This window comes from Zonotrichia albicollis, chromosome 6, assembly GCF_047830755.1.
Source record: "Zonotrichia albicollis isolate bZonAlb1 chromosome 6, bZonAlb1.hap1, whole genome shotgun sequence".
NCBI classification, from domain to species: domain Eukaryota; kingdom Metazoa; phylum Chordata; class Aves; order Passeriformes; family Passerellidae; genus Zonotrichia; species Zonotrichia albicollis.
Window position 1 is genome coordinate 58,089,216 of NC_133824.1, and position 24,963 is coordinate 58,114,178.

General features: G+C 38.4%; 1 protein-coding gene across 2 annotated transcripts in view; it reads right to left on the minus strand.

Moving 5' to 3' along the window:
• Window positions 1-24,963, minus strand: part of SLC38A6 (solute carrier family 38 member 6) — a 37,491-nt gene that overhangs the window by 10,495 nt on the left and 2,033 nt on the right. For both annotated transcript variants that reach the window (XM_005491656.4, XM_026796206.2), the window contains exons 4-9: window positions 21,880-21,932; window positions 19,037-19,076; window positions 10,043-10,121; window positions 5,572-5,654; window positions 5,043-5,101; window positions 201-266 (exon numbers count right to left, since the gene is read on the minus strand). In XM_005491656.4, the coding sequence (XP_005491713.2) occupies window positions 201-266; window positions 5,043-5,101; window positions 5,572-5,654; window positions 10,043-10,121; window positions 19,037-19,076; window positions 21,880-21,932 (380 nt within the window). The remainder of the gene's footprint in view (window positions 1-200; window positions 267-5,042; window positions 5,102-5,571; window positions 5,655-10,042; window positions 10,122-19,036; window positions 19,077-21,879; window positions 21,933-24,963) is intronic.

Consider the following 24,963-nt stretch of genomic DNA (forward strand, 5'->3'; position numbering starts at 1 on the left):
CTGTAAAGCATAAATGCAAAAAAAAAAAAAAAAGGCATAATGAAAGAATAAGCCCAAACCACAGACATGAAACTTTTCAGATTCTGTGATGATTAATAAAAGAAGGAATTTAAATTGCAAGCCATTCTGAAAGTGTTAATGTAAAAAAAGCAATACAGTTTACTAATAAAATTAGAACTTCAAACCAGCATGCACTTTACCTGTAAATTCTCTATGGCACTGCTCAGAGGTAGAGGACAAGGAATCGACCATTTTTTAATCACAACCTGCAGAGACAGCATATTTCATGTATGAATGATATCCTAAAAATCAGTTTTCAATTTAGATCCACAGAGCAGAAGTATCAGCCTGCTGGAACCCCCAGCAGGGAGCTGCACCCGCAGTAAATCAGCAGCCCTGCCTGGCAGCCAGGCCACCAGGAGGAGACTGGCCAGCAAAGCCTGTCAGTGCCATTGCATGCAGCTGCTCACCCTGCACAGCTGGCAGCCTCATGGGCCAGGCTCCTGGAGCTGGGGCACGATTGGAAATCAAAGGGGAGAGAGAATGATGCATTTGACTTTACCATCAGAAGGCTGTATTATACTATACTATGTACATTGCATTTAAACTGAATTTGCTCTGCACTTACTCTTGGTTACAACTGCTCACACTGCACTCATTCTCTCCCTGATACACACACACACACTTAGCCCTGACAGGCCAAGGGAACAAAACATCCTCACTTTGGGTAAACAATCTCTATATCACATTCTCTATATTACATTCACTTTGGGTAAACAATCTCTATACTGCATTCTACTTTAACACAAGCACAGCAAGCGAGATAAGAATTGCATTTTCCTTCTTCTCTGCTTCTCTCACAGCTTCTCTCTGCTCAAAAAGCATGTGAATACTCCAGGGAACTGCAGTGGACAAAAACATCCTCACTTTGGGTAAACAATCTCTATATCATATTCTCTATATTACATTCACTTTGGGTAAACAATCTCTATATTACATTCTACTTTAACACAAGCAGAGCAAGCAAGATAAGAATTGTGTTTTCCTTTTTCTCTGCTTCTCTCACAGCTCCTCTCTGCTCCAAAAGTATGTGAATACTCCAGGGCTCTGCAGTGGGCTCTGCCATGAGCTGAAATCCAAGCAGCCTGCCCTCCCAGGCAGGATTGCTGCTGTGGTAGAGCCCAGCCTGCACCCGCAGCACACGAGCCCTCAACAGAGATAGAGCAGAGCCCAGGGCTAATCTTGAAAGGCAGAAACATCTGGTTTGGACTAGAAAGCAAAGGAAAAACAATAAATGCAATTATTGTCCCAGAATGTCATTGGGCCTTCAGCTACACCCTGCTGGTTTAGGGACTGCCAAGTAACAGGGCTGAAAATCAAAGGGAAATTAAAGTAAGAAATGTTACCTCCTCTTTCAGGAGCCCAGTTTAAAATGATAGTTGCATTGCTCTCCTCACCCTAATTAATTTCCCATTGTAATTGCCTGGCTGTAGAGGTTATAATTCTTTTGAAGCCTAGAGCAACTCATTAAAAACTTAATTAAAGACTCAGATTCATGAGAAGAATAACATGTAAGGGAGCTCTTCTCCTGGCTCGGGGAACTGTGCCCTGCCTGCTGCCAAGTGGTGTTTCCCAGAGGATTGGATGCTCCCTCTTGTCACCAATGCCAGGAGAGGCAAACAAAGTCACCTCTGGCCAAAATGTGGGGAAAGCAAACTGTGGGTACACAAACTGTGCCAGGAACGCTTTTTAAACTGCACAGAACAACTCAGCTGAGGTATGGAACTAGGTGAGAGCCTGCTCAACAGCAGCCTGCAAACAGCAAACACTAAAATATAACTTGGGCTGGGTTGTGTTTAAAGGCACCCAAAGAGGGGAAGGCTTTGAAGGCTCCAAAGCAGTCAGCTTTGTAGGAACTCCCCACTCCAGTCTAAAGCTGGAACAGGCACTGGGAAGGGGCATGGAGCTGAAAAGCAAGGTTTGGGGAAAGGAAAATGTGCCTGGCAGTGGTGAGGGGAAGACTTCCTGCAAGCTAAAGAGCAAAGATATATAAACACTGCAGAGGGAGGACCAGACAAGCCAAACCTAAAAAGCTGGAGAACATTTTGCTAAAATAAATGTAATACAGATTAAGAACAGACTGTGGAAATAAAAGAAGACAAAATAAAATGTACTAGGTGCATTTAAAAAAAAAAAATCTCTATTTATTTTTGCCCACTTGCTTAATTATTTAAATGTATTTAGGTTTCCAATTGTAGTCTAAAGAGTTTCCCCAACAGGAAAGGATTTTTAAGCTGGCAGCACAGCCCAGTTAGCTGAGCAGTCATGCAGGCACCACAACCCTCCTCCAGAACTTTAAGCCTATTTCATATAAACATTCTTTTCAGTACAAAAATGTTTGGTTTTAAGTGAAAAAAACCTAAAAATCAAGAGCGGTTCTAGTGGAAAAAGGGTATTTTAAGCCCACACCAGACACATTGCTAAAGAATAAAGTTAAAGGCTCAAAAGTGTTGTAATATCCTCAGTGATTTCTTGTACCCTGCAGAGGGAAAACAGGAATCCCTTTATTCCAGGAGCACTGACAGCACTGAGCAAAGCTGTCTGTGCATAACATCGTCCATTGCATGTGGCAGGTTCCCTGTCTGCAACATGTTTTGTGCTGGGAACACAAACAAGAGATTCAGACAAACACCATCAGCAATCATTGACACCTTTGCTGAACAAACTACCAATAATGCTGTCTCCACACACACAAAAAAATACAAGTGTGTCTTTATGCTTCACCAATATACACAGCAAGAGGAGAAGGAATAACAAAAATTGTAACAATCACAGTTTTTTTCTTGAGGATTCAAGGCAGGGAGGTATTCAACAACTGAGCAACAAAAGTGCTCAGGAGCTCACAGAATCTGGCTTTGAATTAATAGTTACACATACTTGTTTTTCCCCTAGATCAGCTCATCTCAGTGTCTGCAATATTTTTGCAAGTAAAGCCTAGAACCATTTTTTTTGGCTTTAAAGGAAGAGATATTGAGGCACAGAGAGGACATTTGAGCCCCAGAACAAAGAAGTCTCAGCCCTTTGCTCTCCCTGACCACACTGACCAGGATGTCTCTTTTCTGCAGGCTGCAGTAAAATTGTGCCTTGCTGGCAAAAAGCTGAACAGATGGTGTGCACTTGAAAAGGCACAGAATTACTGTATATGCAAAATATAATTCTATCACTTCCATATGACTAACACAGTTCTCTTCTGGAACAAATTAAAACATATCTGCCACACAGAAATTAACAGTGTGCAAACTAAAACACCATTTCAACAGCACACATCACCCACTTCAAAGCAATTAGATATGAAAACTAAACCACATTTAATGCCTTTGACTTTCAGGGCCTGAGCAAGTCACAGGGAATATTCTGTCAAGAGTATTGGTTTTCTGGAAATATCCATAATGGCTTTAAAAATTTTGAGCTCAGCTAGATTTACTGTGGCTGCTGCTTTGCCATTTAACAAGAAAGAGAAAGCACACAAACTTTAACATTTCATTAAAAATCCAGCAGTCTGTACTCCTCCCTTAGCACTTTGTACCCACTTTTTTCACACAGAATCACAAACTAAAATCTAGTTTAACTCATCCCAGCTTGGCATGGCTGCACGCAATTCTTGCTTACACATTTGCTTTTTCAGGGACTGAAGTTGTTTTCAAATGCATCCACCCATTACAACAGTTCTCCTCAGAGATCCATCCACATTCCCTTTGAAATCCAGGAGCTGAGCTGGTTTTAAAACCCTTGCAACTTGCTTCAGCCAAAGGCCTGTGTCAGCATTATACTCAGTGCTTTTTCTTACTTTTTTTTTCCCTTTTTTTTTTTCTTTTAAAGATAAATTTTAGGAGAGAGGTCAAAAGTTAAGGTAATTTATAAATATTACAAATGAATTTCCATTAACTCTGGAGAGGCTGTGGCTGCTTCTCAATATTCAGCTTAAGAAGAATACTTCCCAAGGTCCTACAAACACTGCAGCTCTCCAGGGATACCCTAGGGAGATGTTTTGACAGCTTTGAAGTTTGGTTTTATCACATGGTTCAGTTCCTAATGGATTGCCTTGGTCTCCTGGATGGCATGTTTGTTCAACTTGCCTTCAACTCTGTTTATCCCTTTGTAAAGCAGGTATTAAATGCAAGTCAATGCAAGCCAGAATGACAGGGCAGAGGGGGAACATTTTTGCCAGGCTCCCAAATAAGATTCAAAAAGATGAAATAGATGACAGAGTGAGAGCTGCTCAGTTGTACCACATATTACACATGTGCATTAACACACTTTTTCCCTTTAAAAAGGAAAAAAAGTGCAACTTAAAGGCACATTTTCTCTCTTAGATCTGCCTAGCAGGTCTCACTTTTGATATTTGGAAACATCTACCTCACAGGGGCCTTGAGAGGGTGAACATCAGGGTCAAAAACCCCCATATGGCTCAGAGAAAAGAACTTTTCCTTTCAGCTGGAGAGGAGAATAAGGTCATTGACGTATTAATGAATGTTGTAAACTGCCTTAATGAAGTTCTAGGTTTCTTTGCCTTTTTCTGAACTCTGTCACTCCATTATACATGTAAATTTAATTTATTTTGGAGTATATTAAATTTTCTGCTGTACTAGTTGCAGTAAGTAATAGTTAGAAGTTAAGAAAACAGAATTCCATTCCTCTGTTAGCAGGGAAACAAAAATGTATGTGCCAGCTCCCTTTGCTGCCCCATCAGCAAAAAAAAACAAAAAAAAAAAAAAAAGGAATTGTTATATTTACCAGCCCAAAATTTAATTATTTTAACTCTTTTCACATGCTTGGAACTTCATACACATTTCCCAGCCTCAGCAAAACAAATGTAATCTGTCCCAGCCAGCAAGCACATACTGAACTTGAAGAAAATTCTAAATTTCACATAAAAAATTAAGGGGGAGGGGAAGACAATTAATTTCCAAACAGGCTTATGAAAACATTCAAACAATAAGGAAAAGAAAAAAAAGAAGCTGTGCAGAGACTTTTTAACTTACCACAAGAGTAAAGTACACCGTAAAGAAAAATGATAAACTACTTGTGTAGCCAAGAAAGCCTGTAAAATAACAGTAAAAATAAAAGAGAATTTATAAGGAAAGTGATCCTAATGTACAGCTAAAGCTTTACATTTTAGGCATGTTTTCTATTACAGTGCTTGGTATCTGGGGCTTAGGACTCAGAATAACAACATTCCAAGTGCCTGTCACAGATCATTTATGTAGTTTTGTAGGGCAGAATTAGAACTGGCTTACCACTAATGGCATGCTGTAAGTAAATGCAGCTCTTTAATGTTCTGCTGTAAAGATTTTATTTTAGTATTGCAGACAAAATACTACTGCAACCCAAGTAATAGGTTAACTAGGCAGGGCTGGAAGGCAGAACACACTACAAGGACTGAAGTAATCACCACCACCAGCAGCCCCCTGCCAGTTTAAATAAATAAATAAGCCATTAAGGTTTTAAAGTCTTCAACTGTAATTGCTACTAAAGTAGAATAATATTCTCTTCTCTCCTTTAATTACTCACCAATTTTAGGAAGAAGGGCAAGAGGAAAAACAATGCAGACTGAAGTGAGCAGCAGCAGCAGCCTCCCATCGAGGTACCAAGACCTGGTGGAAAATTGATTTAGGTTTGATACAAAGCTCAGGAGTCCTAAAAATATGTTTAACTTAGAACTGTGCTCTTAGACAAAGCAACCACTAGGACAAGAAAAAATAATTTCCTGTCTCATATGCTATTTACATGGATTTGTACTCCTAGTTTCTACACTGATATAAAACAGAGCTCCCAGATAATCTTCATTCTGCAAGCAATGCTCCACAGGCAAGTGTCTGCATGGATCAGGGCTCTGATGTGTGCCAATTCATAATTCTCATCAGCACAAAATGCAAATCCCTGCCTTGATTCACAGCAATGGTCAGAGGGAAGGGCATTTCATACTCTAGAGATTTCCAGCAGAAGTATTTACACAGCACAGTGTGTGTCTAAAACTGGGTTACAATGAGCTGCACATTTACACACCTGAAGAAACAGCAACATCAATTCCCACTCACTGCTGAGCTTCCCTTCCTTGCATGCATCCATGAAAGATGTAAAGGACAGAAGGGATGAAAGTTATGCTGATGAAATCTGGTAGAATGTTTATACATAAAACCACACATATTTTAAAAAGCATTGTAGAGGCACATTAAGTCCTCACACATTTAAAATCTATTTGAAGCACCAAAATCCCATCTCTGAAGTGAGGAAAGCACAGATGGATAAGTTGTTAAGGAACAGAAACATTCTGAGGGTGCCTGCCCTGACTTGGCAATAACCATATCCTGTACTGACAAACATCTTGCACATCAGCCTCCAACTTTACCACCTATAAACACCCTGACTTTTGACCTTCCAGTTTATTTAGTCCAGGATATGGTTAGCACCTAATAAACAGCCAGCACCTCAAATTGTCATGAGGGAAGTCCCATAACACCTGTGTTAAAGAAGAATTATCATACAGGTATAGTAACTACTGCTGGACATCATGGACAGCCACTTGAGTCACTTGTTTGGAAAGAAGATGTAATGTAAACAGAGAAATTTCAACTCTGAGGGCATGTTCACTGTATCAAACCCAAAGCAACCATTACCTGACAATGTCTGTATTAAAAAATGAGTCAAAACACATAATTCTTCAAAAAGTACATTATTAGCTCTGTCTGCTACTGCTACAGTGAAGAAACAACTTTGCCAAAATCAGCTTCTTGCTGTAGCATTTATTCTTCATTTATTCTTATTATTTATCATTCATATATTTGTAAACATTTTCTTTCTTTCTTTTCAGTCTGGTGATGTTCAGATTAGGAGGAACAGCATCATGGCAGAGAACATAAGGATCATGCACTGTGTGGAGATGTGGGACCTCAGTTTAAATCTCCTGATTGCAAACCCACAGCTGCCACTGAGGTTCACAAGCTCAGCAGAACAGACAGAAAATTAATTTGGTTACTTTATGGTAAATGAAGAAGCATTTGTTTAGAGGGGGGACAGAGAGGAAAACAACAGTGAGGAAATGAAGGAGAAAAAGTTTTAATTTTGTACACTGCTTCATTCTGGAATACCAATTCTTATTCTTAAAAAGGCCTCAAAAAAGTCCATAATAGACTGGTTATTGGAATATGTGTCCATTTTCTCCTCAAAGTATTGATTTAAAAATACACTTATTTTCCAAAGGCAGAATAAATGTTTTGATAGTGCCTTTAAAATCAATCTAATCTGTAAATTTAATCCTACATGATAAAAGCATTCAAAATATGAAATACAGAATATAAATCCTTGACTGTGCTGAAAAAGCTTTGGCATGCAGATGTTTCTCCTCCCCCCCCCTTATTTTAACTAAAAGCAGACATTTATAAATCGCTTTAATTTCATTCCTGAATTCAACAGAACAAGATATTCATATGTTCTAAATTAGGATCTTACTCTCAGTTCATATCAATTATACAACACACAAGCAAGACAACTTAATTGCATCAATCACATCCTCTGACAGGGTCATTAAATGTTAACAGAGGGCTCACAAATTACAACTTTTTAACACAATCCTCATTTGAAACTATGTTCATGTCATCAAAACTATGTGGAATTCTTGTTATGCAGACAGAAACATCTCCACTCAGTATTAGTAAGTGTTCATACTGTATGGTTTTGTTTTTTAAAAAGACATGAGGATGTGTTAGACTGGCTCTGAGCCTCTCAAACACAGGCACACCTGCTAACCTCTACCTATAAAAATAATTTAATGCACAGAACATTCTGTAAATGGCTTTCCCAAATGCACAGCTCAGGAGGGTTTATGCATATAAAATACTTTCACAGATAGTTTAGCTGACATTTCTGATACATCCCAACTCCAGTTGAGATAAATTCTGCACCAAATGAAAGCGTATCAAATGCTATAATGACTTAACAAACACAGTACAGTTGTGCAATCCCATCTGGAAACAAGTGCTCCAGGTAAAGAAACTGAATCAAACTATTCAATATTTATGCCCTTTGAATAAACAAGTTGCTTCTTAGGCTTGGTATTTGATTACCTATTTTTGTTGAACAATTTCCTACCATTTAAAAGGTCAGCTAGTAAAAATGTACACTTAACATCTGCAAAAAAATACACAGAAACAAAAGATTAAGATCTAGCATGGCCATTAAAATGGCAAAAGAAATAAAATATAGATGTGGGCACACATATGTGCATGTTCCTGGAATACTGCTTGAGAAATGCACTGGAAGTTTGCTTGCACAAACATTTATTGGTGCAAGAACTCCAATTTACAGAGGCAGAAACTGGATGAGACCAGGCAGCCAATCACCTAAGCATGGAGCTGTGGTTGGGATTCCTGTGGACAATTTCAGCTCTTTCTTGAGTGCACAGCTGAGCTTCACTCCCATCTCCAACTGCAGCTGCAGCTAAGGAAGAAGCAGAGCTGCTGGCAGATCACTGAGGATTGCAACAGATAACTGGAATTTGTAATGAACAGTTCAACACTGTCACCTGGGTGCTCACATCCTGGAGATCTGAGGAAGAACCTGGACAAAGCTGTTGGGAGCATTATCCCACAGGCACCTTAATGAAGTTTTCACAGGGCCTTTTTCAGACAGAACAACCCTTGGAGCAGCACAGGGTAGAACCTCCACGTTCTACCTACCAGGAGTTTTCTTAAGCTGTTTCAAAATGTATCTTTGCTGGAAGAAAATTCACTTTGCAATAACAGAGCTGACACAAAATTAAAAACAGTTGTAAGAGATGTTAGATGCTAAATTTGGGGTTAGATTGGAATACAGGCAGCAGATACAGCAGCAGCTCAACACCACTGTGTATGAAGAGTATGAAATATGAGTTTGGAGGAGAAGGTTAAAGCACCCAAATGAAAAGCTGGTAACTACCACAGCTGGAAGAGATACATTAGCAGACTAAAAATAACATATATGCAGATATAAAATGTAATATACACACCTATACACATATAAAATGTAATAGTTTAGAGAAAAAGAGAAAACTAACAAAAAACCTTGCTAAAACTCTGAGGGCCCAGAGGGCAGAAAGCAAGATTATAGCCACAGTTAATTTTTCAAACTCATTATAAAATCCAGAAGTGGCAAGTGATAAAATAGAAAATCAACTAAAGTACCTTTTAACAAACTGATTTCCCACTTAAAATTCACCCACAACATTCAGGAATAATACAAGCATCACACAGCCTTGAGACAGTTTCAGCACACTTCAATCCAGAGCAAGTTTTGAGCTCAAAACATCTGAAAATAGCAGTTTGGAAAAACAGCTGTAAGGCACTCCAAGATACACTGTAAGGAATGACAGGAGCATGGAACAACTCAAACAAGATATTTCAGTGCTGAAGCTGCAGTGTTTGCCTTCGATTTCTTGTGACAGTTCCAATGGAAATGTGAGGGACACACTCCTTACAAACAGCTTCACAGCTCAACTGCAAAAAATAACTTCTTTACTGGGAGCCAAGTTTAGGAATTATAAACCAAGTCTGGAAACCTGGCATTTTTCCCAAGCCAAGTCCAATTACTAGAGCGAGACAACAAAATATTTCCATATAAATGCCTGCCATTTTTTGTACTGTGATTTTGAATTATGTGAAGTGATAACATGACAGCAGTGGAAATGTTTCTTCTCCTCTCCCCCCACCACCTTCCTGCTTCCCCTTTTACAATATTACAGGAAGGAGATTCCTGTAGATGGAGTTTTGCCACTGACTTTAAGGTCGTAGGATAGGAAATCACCATGAGGAAAGAATCACGCTCTGTGTGTGTGTGCTGCAAACGACCTGCACTTGCCAAATACATTTCATATTCCAACAACTCATGTAAATGACTATTTAAATTCAAGTGCGAGAGCAGAGGAGTGTCAGCAACCATCACTTTCAGCAGTGCTGGACCCCTTTTTCCTTCAAGACAAACAGAGAATGCACGAAGCATTTTTGCTTACCCGCTCTCGGCTCCACTCAAAAGCCCAGCAACAGCTCCAGGAAGTTCAGACTTGACAATTAACAGATAAGATGACATGGCTGCAAACAGAAGCAGGACAGATTTAGCAGGGGAACAGCAGCATCTCAGCCAGCAGGGCTGCACCAGCAGGGCTGTGCCTGGAACATCTCAGCTCCGCGTGAGACACCGCGGCACCAGAACCAGAATTTATTTTCTCATATACTTCCTTTAAAAATAGCTGCAAGTACTGCACTGATGTCAGCCAATGCCTCCAGAGAGACTCTTACAGTGTGAGTCTTGAAACAAGGAAAACATAATCCAAAGGACTAAAAGGCAAAATAATGTAAGATATAGTCTTGCCTTTCTACCTGGGAATACAGACCTACAGCCTAGACAGACTGTAAGGCTGCAGCACTCCTCCCTCCTCTTCATGAGACATTATTCATGATGAGAGTAAATAATATTTGTTTCTCTCAGTACAACAGAGTTTTTTAAAGCCTCAGTTTTCATAGTTGTTCAACTGCTGTAGTACTAAATAAATACAAGACAGAAATTCAAACACAAGTATAGGAATTTAAAGGGATTTTTTATGTACTGCAAGGTTTGGTCCTTAGAGCTAAGAGGATTATCAGTGACAGATCCCTGCTTCTCATGACAAATCCATCACCCAACAAAATCCCAACAATAGTATCAAGTGCAGAACTGTACAGGAACTGTGAACCAAAAGAGAAATTATTAGCTACTCTTACAGGATTATTCACTTGAAATTAAGTGTTTCTAATTCTATTCAGCAAAAAGCAATCCAAAAGCTCCTTCACAGTGCCACTTTTCTCCTTCACTAAATACTGTGATCAAAGGAATGAATCAGAGGGTTTTTAAATCCCAATTTATACTAGTCTGATTCCTTCACATACTCTTCATGTTGCTTTTTTAGGTAACCAGCAGAGAATTACTCAAAAAATCAAGCTTTACAAACAGCTTCAAGGAGCATCAAAGCCTAAGTGAAACTAATTTCAATCCTGCAGCAGCAAGTCATTTTAATAATAGTAAATAGTAATTTCAGTAAACAGTATATAGTAATTTTAGTGTTACATTCAATCCCTGACAAAAACTCATCTGTTGTACTCAAATTTTACTGTTCTGTATTTAATAATTCTTTAGAATTTTACCACGGTGTATTTGTTCATGCTGTAAAATCAAAACATTACATTTTGAAAAGGCAAACCTTCTTAAGCTGATATTTAAATAAGTTTGTGTGGGATTTTTTACTTAAGCAATTTTTTTAATCTTAAAAGAAAAGATGTCAGGACTCAGATACTGCTGTATTACAGCAGTTACTGTTAAATGTTGAAGAAAGGGTAAGGTGGTCCCAATAAGAAACAGAATTCTATTAACACAAAGTGACATCTACCTACCACAAGGTTAAATTAAAACCATTTGGTAAGTCACTAAATAATAATACTCACTTCTTCACAATTAAAAGCTCTGGTTTTTCCCAATGTTTATGTATATTTAGTGACATGTAGCTGTTGATTGTGTGTACTGAGGTATTTATCTGCTGTCCTGATTTACTCTCCTATAACAGTGTGTATTTTCAACCAGAGACAATTATAGCATGCAGATTTCTAAATCACTAGAATTTGTAAGTAAATTAACCCAATTTTTCATGCTAAGTTGCAGGCAGCTGAATATTTCATTCTAATTTTTAAAAAAAAATTAAGTGGGGAAGGAGGGAAAGGAAAATTCCTCTAAATTGCAATTCAACCTTATTTACCCATTAGCTTTCTTTCCTGTGTGATACAACACTTTACACACAAGCAAGTCAGAATTTTCATATATTTGTCCTTCAGAAAGATTTCAAAACTAGTTCTTTTGCAGTCTCCACTGCAGAAACCTTCAAATTAATTTCCAGATCAGATTTCCTCCAATGTGCAAACTGTCACTCTGCCCTTGCATTCCTATTAGCCTCTGGCTAATCACTGGATCACTTATCCTTTGTTGCTCACTCTTTGTTTTTGAGAGGAGTCCTATTTCACTGGATTCCACTCCTAAGGAGGGAGCCAGTCCTGCACCAAGAAAATGATGCATGCTGAACATTTGTGTGCATCTTTCTTCCTTTCTCTGGGCATATGGGAAACAATCTCGCATAGTAGGATTTTTTATATTCTCTTATTTGTACTAATTGGATATTTTAAAATATATTAAACATCTATTGAATATTAAAATATATATTAAATAATTATATTTATATCCTGATGTTGGAACCCTAGGTAAAAAATTATTTAAGCATCGGGATGTTGGTTTTTGTTTAAACATCTCGTGCATGAATCTGAGCAGGATGCCCACACTTAATACAGTTTAAAAAAGCCAAATTCTGCTTTTAGTTCATTTGCAAACACAGTGTTAATTCTCCTCAGAAAAAAAAAAAACTCTTTATAGCTTTCCTTGGCATGAAGATACAAACCACTGTGTAACTCTGCAACACACTACAGAGTGAGCAAAGAACAGGGTTGGTTTGTTTGTTTTTTTAAAGATGAAACTAAAACAAGAAAAGCTTAACAATGTGACAGTCTTTTTCTACTTGAGGAACTGAGAGCACAGAATGAGACAGACAAAAAGTCAGGTTATCCTTTGCCCCAAATAAGAATCTGAACCTCATTTCCCTGACTCAGGCTGTGTTGTACAAACACAAATGAAAGCTCAGCTTTCCTTGGCAGCCTTGATGTGCCACAAAGGAAGAGATCACACAGCCACAGGCTGAGCTGTGCCACAAGAGAACACAACAAAAAGCACAAGATCCCTGTGCTCTGATTTACCCTGAGATGCTGCCATGAGGCACCCATCCAGCACTGAGGGGCACAGGCTTCCTGCAGAACAAACCCTCTGCAATGGCCTGCTCTGAGGCTGCAGCAAGAGGGGAAAGCCACATGGCTGAACCATGGATGTGAGCAACTTCACATGGACACTTCCCAATTTTCAGGTCCTGAATTTGCATGCATTGTGTTAATTTGAGGTAATTTTCAGTATGCACCTAGAGCTACTTGATGGAGAACAGTTCTGAACTCCTCAACAGGCCTTGACACACCAGAACTCAGCAGAAATCATAATTATGTTATTAGTTTATTATTCTGTACACTTACACTGTGTTGAAAGCAGTAAGAAATATTGCTCTTAAAATACCTATCACTCTGCCATGATCTCAAAACTTGCTATTAGCTGACAGAAAAACAACAAGTTTATTAAAATATAAAATCGAGTAATTGCTTTACACTTGCATTACTGCAGCCTGCAGTGCCAGCATGAGCTGTGACTCTATAAATACACACAGCATGCATACATTATTCACAATGTCTGTGCTACCAATACTGCTTAACACTGACCATATGCACCCCTATCTGAAAAAAACAGCTGCTAGAGAAAAGTTTTTTTTTAAATAGTCCTCAAAATACCTCTTCTGAGGTAGCCCAGAGTTAGAATATGTGGGTGGTTGTTTGGTTAAAAGAAAAAAGTGTAACTTTTTCTGGTTATCCTACCTAAAAAGAGACCAAGTGCTAAAGTCCACAGCAAGGATGTCAGAGAATGTACAATAAACATAGAATTTATGGTGATAAATCCTTTTAAATAATTTCCTTGAAGGGAGTGACTCTTCTGGTTAGATTCTCCTCATCTGCCACTGTAGGTGATGGCATCAGAGCCCTGTAAATGTCTTGCATTTTCAAGCACTGTGCAAAGATGGAAACAAGCTCCTCTCCAAACTTCCCCCAGGAGAAGAGAGGGAGTTACTGGTTTTAATATGTCCTTAGTGAAAGCTTTAAAAAACAATGTTGGGATCATTTCTTTGGTTTTAAATACAGATGTAGAATGGAGTGTGTGACAGAAGATGTAATCCTTGTTCATAAAGAGAAATTCCAAAAACTCAAACAGGCTGTCAACTTCTCTGCTTGTCCTTCTATTATGGAGACTCATCCTGATGAATTTCTGTTCCCCTGCTTCCTTTGCCTTCTATCTTTAGCTTTTACCTGAATTAGTCTGGAACTTACCTGTGGCAAGCTTAAAAAACAAACAAAAAATCCTTTTTATTGTACATGGAACACACAGGCAGCAGATTTATTTTGGTAAAACTTCCTTAGTTATAAGTGTACATTTAGGCTAAAAGAACAGAAAAGTTTCCTACATAGCTCATCACATATTCCATTCCATTCAGCTGCAGGCTGATATTTCTGTATTTTTTTTTCTATTATTTAAAGCAAACAGTATTTTTCACAATATCAAACCTTCCATTCACTGCAATAGGAAAACACAGGAGCATGGGTCATCAATTGTTAAATTAGTACAGGAGCTGACAAACCTGCCCTTAATTAAGGCAGCTCTGCACTGGAAATCCTCACTTTGAATCAGTCAGGATAATTAGGCTTTCAGGTCAAAAGTAAAGCGTGCTGTGAAAACAAACATTTGAGTTTGTTTGAAAACAGAATTAGATTTACCATACTTAAAGGAAGCTCAGTAATTTCTTAAGGCATTAAGGATGCAGGTCTCAGCATGAAAAAACTGTATTTTATTTTATTCCTCCATGATTTGCACCGTTCATTCATTTTCAAAGTTTCTGGAGTATTGTTCTCACTGATTACACAAAGGTTATTCCCATCTGCCCCCTCAGCCTGAAAAAATATTTGCTTTATTTAAGTTGGAAAAAAATTTTGCAAACACGTTTAGAAGTAAACTGCAGAATGGACCAACTAGGGGCAAGGGAAGAAAAAAAAAGAATTTGCAATTAAGAAATGCCCACTTAGCTTGATAAAAATAGGGGTTTTTTAGTCTCTGCACAGCACCTCTAAGCAGGCACTCACAGAAAGCACGATTATATATATTTATATATATTTCCATGGGGGGAGCTAAATGAAATATTTCACTGTTTAGCTCCGAAAAACAAAGGGAGGGGATGCGGAAGGCGGCAGGAGAAGCTGGAGGCTCCCGAGGCAGCGCTCCCGGGAGGGCAGCCCAGGCCAGCAGAGGGTGGTGCTGCCTCTGAAATTTCTTCTTTGCACCGCGGCTGCGCCTCTCCACTGATTCCGGGAAGCTTGAAAAATACCAAGCACGCGACTGTAAATACTTATTTAGGGTGTCTTACAGTCACAGCAGGGGCTCTGTGTGCTGCCTGTCACCTTGGCTGTATTAACAATCTACAGAGCAGCAACACCCACTGCAACAAATCCTGTCACTCCCAGTCACTGCCTGCAGCATTGAGGCAGTGCTGGGGATAAAAATCCCTCCAGGGACACAGAATTTGAGGTTTTTTCCTCATCACTGATTCTCACAAAGAAGATAAGTGTGTACCTTTGAGGTCACGTGGAAACAAAAAATCGAAAAGCACCAGTTGTAGAAATTACACTGAATTAAACTGTATTTTTGTAAGAAAACAAATAATTCTTTGTAAAAGTAAGAGAGCTGTCTGGAAAGTTTAGTTCCAAAGAATGACTGCAATGGCACAAGCCAAGGCAGGTTATCTGAAGAAGTTGAATAAAATACATATTGCAAAGACCACCTAAGCTACATGGTGGTGCTGCAGCACAACATCCCACTGTTAATAAATTTTAAATGATTAAACTCCCATTCTCAGCAGTCTGGAGTGATGTCTGTGTGATCACAGCCCCCAGCCACACCTCAGCAGCAGTGACCTTCAGCTGAGGGCAGCCCCAGGCTGGGAAGCACGCTGCACAACTCCACATGCTTCCTGCTAAGCTCAGAGCTGGCATTTGTGCAATGGCAGCTGCCATTTGTACAACGGGCTGAGAGCTGCTCTTGTGCAATACTTTATTGTGTTTGTCTCCATTTTTCCACCAGCCTTGCTAAAAATCAGCCCTTCTCTAACTTTATTACACATGCTTTAGGAGGTTTAAAGATTTTCTCTTGGGTTGGTGGCTGTGGACTGTCATTCTTTTCAGTCCCATCCACAGAAAGGAGAATTCTAGAAGGAGAAATTGCTGTTCTCCTTCCTCCCCTGCACCTGGGAATCTCCCAAACTTCCTTGGTGGGGAGAGGGAAGGGCTGTGTGATTGGCAGCACAGCTCTGGCCCACTGTGCCTCATCCATCACTTCCTAGAAGCACAACACCACTGAACAATAGCAGGGAATGCATCCAGCTCCAGCAGCTCCTGGAGCAGCAGAGCTGTGGAACTGAGCATTTCCAGCAGCCTCCCTCCTTCCCTGGGTGCCTGCAATTCCTCAAGGGCTCTGTCCCTTCTCTGAGGGCACCTGACACCATCTGGGAGCCTTCAAGATTCTCTTCAGAGCAGGTGAGGAATGGCCACAGGAAGATCACTGCAGAGGAGATGGGACAGGAAAGGGTTGGGAGGAGCAGATGAACAAACCTGAGCAGCCTGGGAAGTGCAGTTTGACATTTCCCTGTTCCATGGGCTCTCTGCACCCACACACCAAGCAGCCCTGTCAGGAACAAGGCAGTTCATGGCACTGATTACATTAAAGGATCATCTCTCAAAAAACTGAGAAATGGAATGTAAAAATTAGTAGCACTGGCCATCCCATTCAACCTTTTGTTTTCCCTCATTAACAAATACCTATTTACAAGAACATACTCATTGTAAGGAAAGCAAGGCAAATGTTCTCCAAGTTTAGTCACTCTAAGCTCATATTTTATACTCTTTTTAGTTAAGGTATTAAAATTATTCTAATTTACATTTGGATATTGAAAAGTCAACTCATATCCTGGTGCATCCTTAGTTAATCTTGGTACTTTCATAGATTTGATTTGTGTTACATGGATTAATTAAATGCCTTCCAAGGGACAATTAAAAATCTGCAGGAAAAGTTGAATACTCATGTCAGAGATGCATGTTAAAATTCCAAACAATGTGTTTGAAAATCTGAACCTTAATTTGACCAATCATGCTGTCCTGCAGCTGTACAAAAATGGGATTTTTTCCCTTGGGTATCCTGGTAATAGAAAAAATCAATTCCCCTATCTACACAACTCCCTGAGTGTATGCAATTAGAATGTCAAATTCAAATTTACACATTAAGCTTTCTTTTAAAAACACACAAAGATGACAAATTGGAAAGCATAACTATTAAAATTATTACTAAAGTGCTTTCTCCACCACAAATGAATATAAATCACTTCTGCACTCAGGCTATTTTTAGAAGGGATCAGAACAAACTTTAAAAAAAGCCCAGACAAGATGCAGATAGTGACAATAACCCTGGTAATGTTGCTTAATCACAAGGCATCTTTCATTATCTCATGCTCTCTAATCACTTCTGAAATGAGATACTGTGTGATGCAATGCACCCAGGGCTGATGATGGCAGAGGTAACAACAAAACAATTTTATTTTTAGCTTTGCTCTGAAATCAAAGATGTTGACAGAGTCTGGATGTCTGCCCAACGGGGCTCCTGGTTCCTTCAGCCAGACAGACAAACAGAAAGAGGGGAGCACAGCAAACCAGCAGGACAGGCAGAGCCCAGGTTTTACACTTAATGCCAGCAAGGGACAAACTACACTCCACAGTTCTGCCATGTAAAATCTGCAGAAGGACCAAAAAGACAAGAAAAATTCTATTCTTTCCATGCAGCTCTTCAGGAGTCAAAGCTGGGAGAGAAGTGAAGAGAACTTTTCATATTTGATTTTTTTAGGAGCCTGTCAGCCTGCAGCACAGTCACCTTCAGAGCTGGTCCTGACATGGGGGACTGGGACTGCAGCATCCAGAGTTACTGAGCTGAATTTTATTAAAATGGCACAGAAAAAGTTTTGTAGTGATCAGGAAGAAATGAGAGTTGTATTTCCTTTGACAACAGTCTTGTTCACGATCCCAGAATCTCCAGGACCTGCTCTGTGTATCCCTCCTTCTCTTGTATTGTTTATTCAGAGGTGCACTCAAACAGGAAAGGAAATGAAAAGATTTGTTCATTGCTACAGAACATCCTCTAAAAGCTGTATGAATAAATAGTCCTTAATCTTGGAATTGCTATGGTCACTCCTGCCTAAAATTAATGCTTGGGTTTTTATAGCCATTTCATTATACTGGAACTTTTAGTATAAGAAAATATTCCAAGTTTATAATGAAAACACAGTTACCTTCTCTAGTTCTAGGTGCTTAGACAGTGACAAAACCAGCAATCATTGAATTATCTGGACTTGGCAGGTAATCCTAAAGGAAAGAAGAGCACTGGAATGCTGTTTCCTTCTGTTGATGTATGTGAACATGGGTATCCCATGGTGGTAGGGAAGAGAGGAGGGAGCTTTTAAATTAGATAATTCCCTCCTTTAAAAGAAAGCATCCAAAACATTTACAACAAAAGAAAAAATAAAACTGTTCTTTTAGACTTCAAACTGTTCTACTTTCAGAAAAATCATTTCTAAATACTTAGTGACTGTGAAATATGTGAGCAAACCTGAGGAAGAGTTCAAGTACAAAAGCAGGGAGTGTGTGTTTTATTATGCCATGTACCAAGGAAGACAAAATAACCAACAGGGGAAGGGGACAGCCCACATGATGCAAGTCAGGGAGATAAACTCCCCAAAAAAAACAAGATATTGAGCTAAAAAAAGAAAGCTGCCATTAATGCAAAACATGTGAAACATCATGGCTAAGTAAACATCCACTTGCTGCACAAATCACTGAAAGGCACAAGCAGGTTCCAACAGCAAAACCCAAAGCCCATGATCTGATCAATGCAGCTCCAGATGCAAATGCACAGCAGGGCAGGGAGGAGAGGCTGCAGCCTGAGCTCCCCTCCAGGAGCAGGGCAGCTCACTGGGATGGGCTCCACACCCTGGGGTGCAGCACCAGGCACAGAACCCAACCCCCAAAATTCCCCCACAACCATAGCCCTTCTCTCAGCACCATCACCAAAGCCTTTCCCTTCATTTTCTGCCCTTTTAATCAGCTTCTTAAAAACACTTTAATTATTGCCTTTAGTGCTGGTGGAGCTTTGAAGCCTGTCACAGATTTAATACTGAGCATATGAAGTCTCTTACCTCCAATATTCTGGATAATTATTGTAGTTGCAACAAGGACCTATAAAAAAATGGATTTCTTTAGAAAGGGTAAGAAGGATAACTAAAATCACATGTCTAGAGCAGGCATAAACCACATGTGCATTATCTTAAACACACCAGATGTAGCAGTGATAACAAGTCCTGAAAGGAAGGGAATCTTCTCCTTAGTGAGGAGTTTAACACATGGAAACCAGCACAATCTAAAATGAGCATGGGAACAAAAATCCTTCCTGAAAATATCACATTTTTATTCTGAGACAAAGCTAATCATACAGTGAAGCCTGTTGTGCACAAGAGAGGGTTTTTAAATCACTGAAAACATAAGTGCATTCTAACTGCTATCAGGTGAACACAAATGAAAATTATCATTTATCTCTGAGAAGACAGACAGCAGAGATTTGTACAGTACTTCCTTATTCCTGAATATTTCTGACTGTCAGGAATGTCATTGGTTTTTAAACTTGTAAACCAGATACTGTTTTCCTTAGCACTTGTGGTTATTCATACTGGACTGATATGGAAGCAAAAATGATCACAGGCTATTAAAAAACTTCTCTGAATCCAACAAAATTCATTTCCAACTGAAACAAAAAAAGTGGCTATAAAGTTTTTCCACTGTTTTCTTTTGAGTTTAGCTCTAAATTACCATGATCATGAGCTTCAGTTTTCTTTCTGCCCACTGCACTTCTTGATATAGGACATTTCCTAAATGAGCACTGCCATTAAATCAGCTTGGAAAAAAATTAAGCTACAGTAATGAGAAGAAGCACAAATTTGGCTTTTTGAAAAAAATCATTTCAGATTTTAAATTAATTCAAAATCAGTTCAAAACTCACCAAGGAAAGGAAGAAAAAAAAAAAAAGATATCTTGGAATTTGCCATAGATGGAAACAAATAGTTCACACCTTTGGAAAGGGAGAATCAGCAATCTTCCAGCAGCAGAATATTTCCATTCTTACAAAACTGAGAAAAATACATTTGAAAGGAAATCAGCAGGTTGAGTTACTGCTCTAGCTCAAGAGTAGTTAACCAGTGGTTTACTCAAACCAAGCTGCCAGTGAAAGCAAGGTTCTGCACTGGCCTGGCAGCACCATCCCCTGGGTGTGAGGGAGAACTCAGCACTGCTGCAGAGAAAAACAAACAAAACAAAAAAGTCATCTGTGCCTGCCTGAAGTGAGAACTGTTCAGGGACAGATGAGAATTCAGAATGGCTGTGGTGAAGTAGAAAAGCCCAAAAATCAACAAGATCAGTTAAAAGCAAGGCATTCAGGAAGCAGATCTCAAATACAGGACTTAGCTACTGGATTGCAAAGAGAAAACAGTCTGAGATAATACACTCAAAAGCAGCAAAGCAAACAGCTTTTAAGAAAAGTGTATAAATATCAAAGATGTTTCAAAACTGTTCCAGAAAACATCAGTTCACCAGGAAAGCCTGGTGAACTTTGATTATTTTCTCAAAAGAACAGCTTCCCAACACAGAAATATTCCAGTGCTCTCCATGCACACTGAAAATAAAAGGCCAGATCATTTTCAGCATGGATTACCTAAACTGTAAATAATGGAACAGTGTATTAAGAAGAATTTAAAAAGAAAATACACACATTGAGTATGATGTGAAGCTGTGAAATCTCCTTCACTTCAGCTTTTAAATAACAGATTAGACAAGCATCTGCCAAGAATGGTTTATGTGTGTTCAGAGCAAAGTTAAATTTTAGTTTCTTCTTAAGCTCTACATTTCTATGGCTTTTTCAAGTCATGGCTCATGGTTAATGTGTACAGAACAGCTCCTGTAAAAAATAACTTATTCCTTGCTATTGTCAAGGTTTATTATCTCTGGAGGTTGATCACTTGTTAATTTGATCAATAAATATTGATCCTCAGGCTACACTCATCTGCTTATTAATGCTAATGGAAGCCTTACAAACACCTGATAGCTCAGGCTAAATCCTCACTGACATCTGGATAAAAGACAGCAGTCTCTAGCCTGTTAAGGCAAACTCATTTTTAAAAGTTTGCACTGTTTCAGAAAAACATTAAAATCACACTCGTGGGGTAAAAATCCTGTTTTCAGGAAGGTATAACTGGAACACAGAGCACAGAATTCACAAATTAACAAATTCATATTAAATGTGCTGTATTCACAGGCAGTAACATCACTACTGGGAAAGACAGATTCAGAACACACTACTAAAAATAATAGTTAATATTTAAAATAATGAGTTAAAATAATAGTTAACACTTTGATTAATCTTGTATCAGAAATGGTTATGTTTGATGGTGGCTTTGGTTGCTTTGGTTTTTTGGGGGTTTTGTGGGTTTTTATAATTATGAAACAAAACAAGTAAGAAATATTCAAGTGAAGAGCTTATTAAACAAAGGAAACAAGTAACAAACATTATAGGTACTCTCAGCTGTTCCTATAGTGGGAATGACATGAGAAGCCATCCCTTATGAAAGGCTGCAACACCAACAGCAAATCCACCACTGCCCTGTCTCCGAACACTTCCACAGCAGAGGCAGGACTGGATCAAACCTGAACTTGAGCAACAAGTGAGCAATTTGTACAGACAGCTAAAAGTGAGCACTCTGACAGCACAGCAGCACAAACTCCTGCATTTCAGGAGTGTAAATTTAACTCAGGTTTGGCTTCCACAGAGCAGACACACAAAATGAAACCAAGTGAAAAGCTTCAGGCTGTCATGGATTTTTCAGCATACTATGGTGTAAGTAATATACTGTTAATTTTATTTATAGTTCTTTATTATGCAAAGAGTATTCGCATATGAGACCAAGAAGAAAAACAGGTAAAAATGAATACTCACCCTTCCAGTTGATCCAAATGCAAAAAGGCCAAGGTCTTCATAAGAAGTGACAGCTGTTGGTAAGGGAAAAAAAGCAAACAGCTAAAATTTTTCTAACTTGAAAGGACTGAAAGCTCTATTTTTGGTCCTTTTAAAATTAACAAAATTCAGGATCCAAAGAACATTTCATAGCATTTTCTACTTACAAAATAGCTTTTATATTCACCTGTACTCCTGCTACTAAATATAGCTTTATTTCAAACATTCAGAGACTCTTCAGCAACTCAATTTGGTATTTGCAGTTTCAGTATTTAAATACTGAATGAATACATTAATAGTACATTAATTACCTTCTCCCAAAGATTTTCTTTGTGGATGAAGAATTATGAAATTAGCGTTAGCAATTAGATATTCTAAAGATATTTTTGTATTTTATATCTCAAAAGGGCAGTTTTTTTTAAATTAGGATGACAACAGAAGATAAATTTTCATCATTCTACAAATATAAATATTACCATCTTTCCAGCTTTTAAGAACTAGGCCCTATCTATTAAGAAAGCTGAAGGTAAACACTTTCTTTGGTTGAGACCTATTATTAAAAAAACCCAAAAGAAAACCCAAAGCAGAACAAAAATCCTGCCCTTACCTGCACCCCAGTTACATAATTACATGAAAACAGCCTGTGGTTTCCTGGGTAATTTTGCTGGGTTTTAGCTGCTGCTCACTTCTGTTATAACTGAGAACAATCCCTTCTCAGAGAGAAGGAACTCAGATTAAAGCCTCTCATTGTTACTCTGTCAGTGAGCCAGTCTGTTCAGCATAAACCTGGAACTGTCTCTAACAAATAGAATTCAACAAAAATATGTCTTACTAGATTTTACCCTGTGTTTTTCCTAATTTCCATTTATCAAGTAGCTAATCACTACTAAACTACTAAAAAAAAAGCATTTTAGGTAGCCATTAAAAAAATCAGAAAAATAGTAAACATATTTAAGAGCAAGAGCAAGTTGTTTTTACCACATGGCAATAAATATAAATAAATAAATATAAATATACATGGCAAATAAATACACATGTATGAGGAGTTATGAGCAAAGAGAACAAAATTTTCCACACAATTCCAAAAGAGCAATATGAAACCTTAGAGTATTTTCTGTAGTCCTGTAAACACTGGAAGCCCTATTACTTGATCACATTACTTCTGTAATTTCAATAATATAGGGAACAAAATATTTAGGGCAATTTATATAAAGATAAGTAAGTTCTACCTGATTAGCTTATTTTTTATCATTCATTAACACTCCATAGAAATTATCCCTTTAAATGTGAAGGGGCCAGTGCAGTACCAGCAATATTTGTGATTGACTCCTAAAATGAAAAGTACAAAACAGCCACAAAACTTCAAAGTGCATCCCACTGAAATTCCCAATTCCTCTGCTCTACAGAGTAATCTCAGCCCTTATCAGCCCAGAACAACACAGGTCACACTGAATTAACACAGGACAAACACTGACTGACTAAACTAATCTCAACTCAACACTTGGCAATATTTTTTTTGCTAAGCCTTTTGGTCTACACAAATCACTTGATTTTGTCAAAGTCCAGACCAATATAAATGAGTAACTGAAGGTACTTCTTTGTTTTTGAACTGCAACTAAAATACCTGTGCTTGATAAATCCTGGCCTCTGTTTGAAATGGAATTAGTGCTTTCTTTTCAGAAGGTGTTTTATAGTTACTTCTTTCCTAAATAATAGTTTACAAATACTTTCAACTGTTTCTCTTCATCACCTTTTAATTTTTTCTAGCTTGTTTTAAATATAAAAATACTGAAATTTCCTTCCAATTTTTTCACGTGGATTAAGTTTAATACTCCAATACTGTTTACAAATTAATATAGATTTTTTTTAAGAAAAAGTTTAATTAAGTGCTTTGGAATCAAACACGTATAGAGATTTTACTTTGTCAAGGTACAAAGGTTGAATTTCCCACTTTTTAAATACAGTGTTCGAAGGAAAAACTTGGAATGCTGTCTAGCATTTAATTACTTCAATAGCTGACAGGAATGATAGAAAATATGATCTCAAATCTTATTTAAAAAAAATTAAAACACAAAAGGTGATAAATCCAGCAAAGTTATCCAGACATAGTTCTGGTGCCAGCATTAGGTGATAATTAATTATTAGTTTCAGAGTAGAGGAATTCTTCAGCTGCATGCATTTCAGAAATGTTTTATTGAGGTGAACTGCTGCCTTTGGACAAGAACTGAGGAGTGAAACCCTTCATTCTTATCAGGCCACTGAGTTCAGAACATCCAAATTCTTCTTACTGAAATCATTAGTTCTCCCCCTAATCATAATTATTTTGAAAGAATCTCTTTTTTTTTACTAGACAACAGCTTAATGCCACTTAATGTCCCTAAAATACAGAACTTTTCAGCCTGAAATAAGAGGTTTAATAGGCCATTAAAATTACCTGAATCTCCCCTTTTTTTTTGCTTCTCATGTACCTATCTGGCTTTGTTTTTCAGGCTCTGATTCCTTTCTAATAAGCAGCACTCCAAAAGGAGACAAAAATTACCAAACCCTTAATCCCAAATCATCAAGCAGCCAACAATACCAAGCATAAAACAACCCTACCTCTGAGGGGTGATTTTTAAAAATGGATGAAGAAGATCCCTCAACAGGTGGGGACAGGAGCAGCAGATCTGAGAAGAATGAGGAAGAAATCATCTGAGAGACCAAAGGCAGCTAAAGAAAACAAAGGCAAGGAGGAAAGAGGCAGCAGCTTTCTCCCACCACCTTTGAAAAGAGAGGAAAACAGATGAGAGGGAAACAATAAGCAGGGAAACTTCCTGCTGTAACATGATCTTTGTGTAGCAGAAGTCAAGGAAAGACTCAGTTGTTCCAGCAGCAATTAAAAGAAGCAGGAATTGAAACAGGAGCAGATCTGACTGCAGGTTTTAGAATGAATTGATTGAGCTGTCTCAAAGCAGTGCAGTTCCCAAGGGCTGAACCATGACTTCTCATTCAGCATCACAAATGCTCCTTAAGCTGCATCTATAAAGCACCACAAGAATAATGATAATCCAATATGATTGAAAAAAC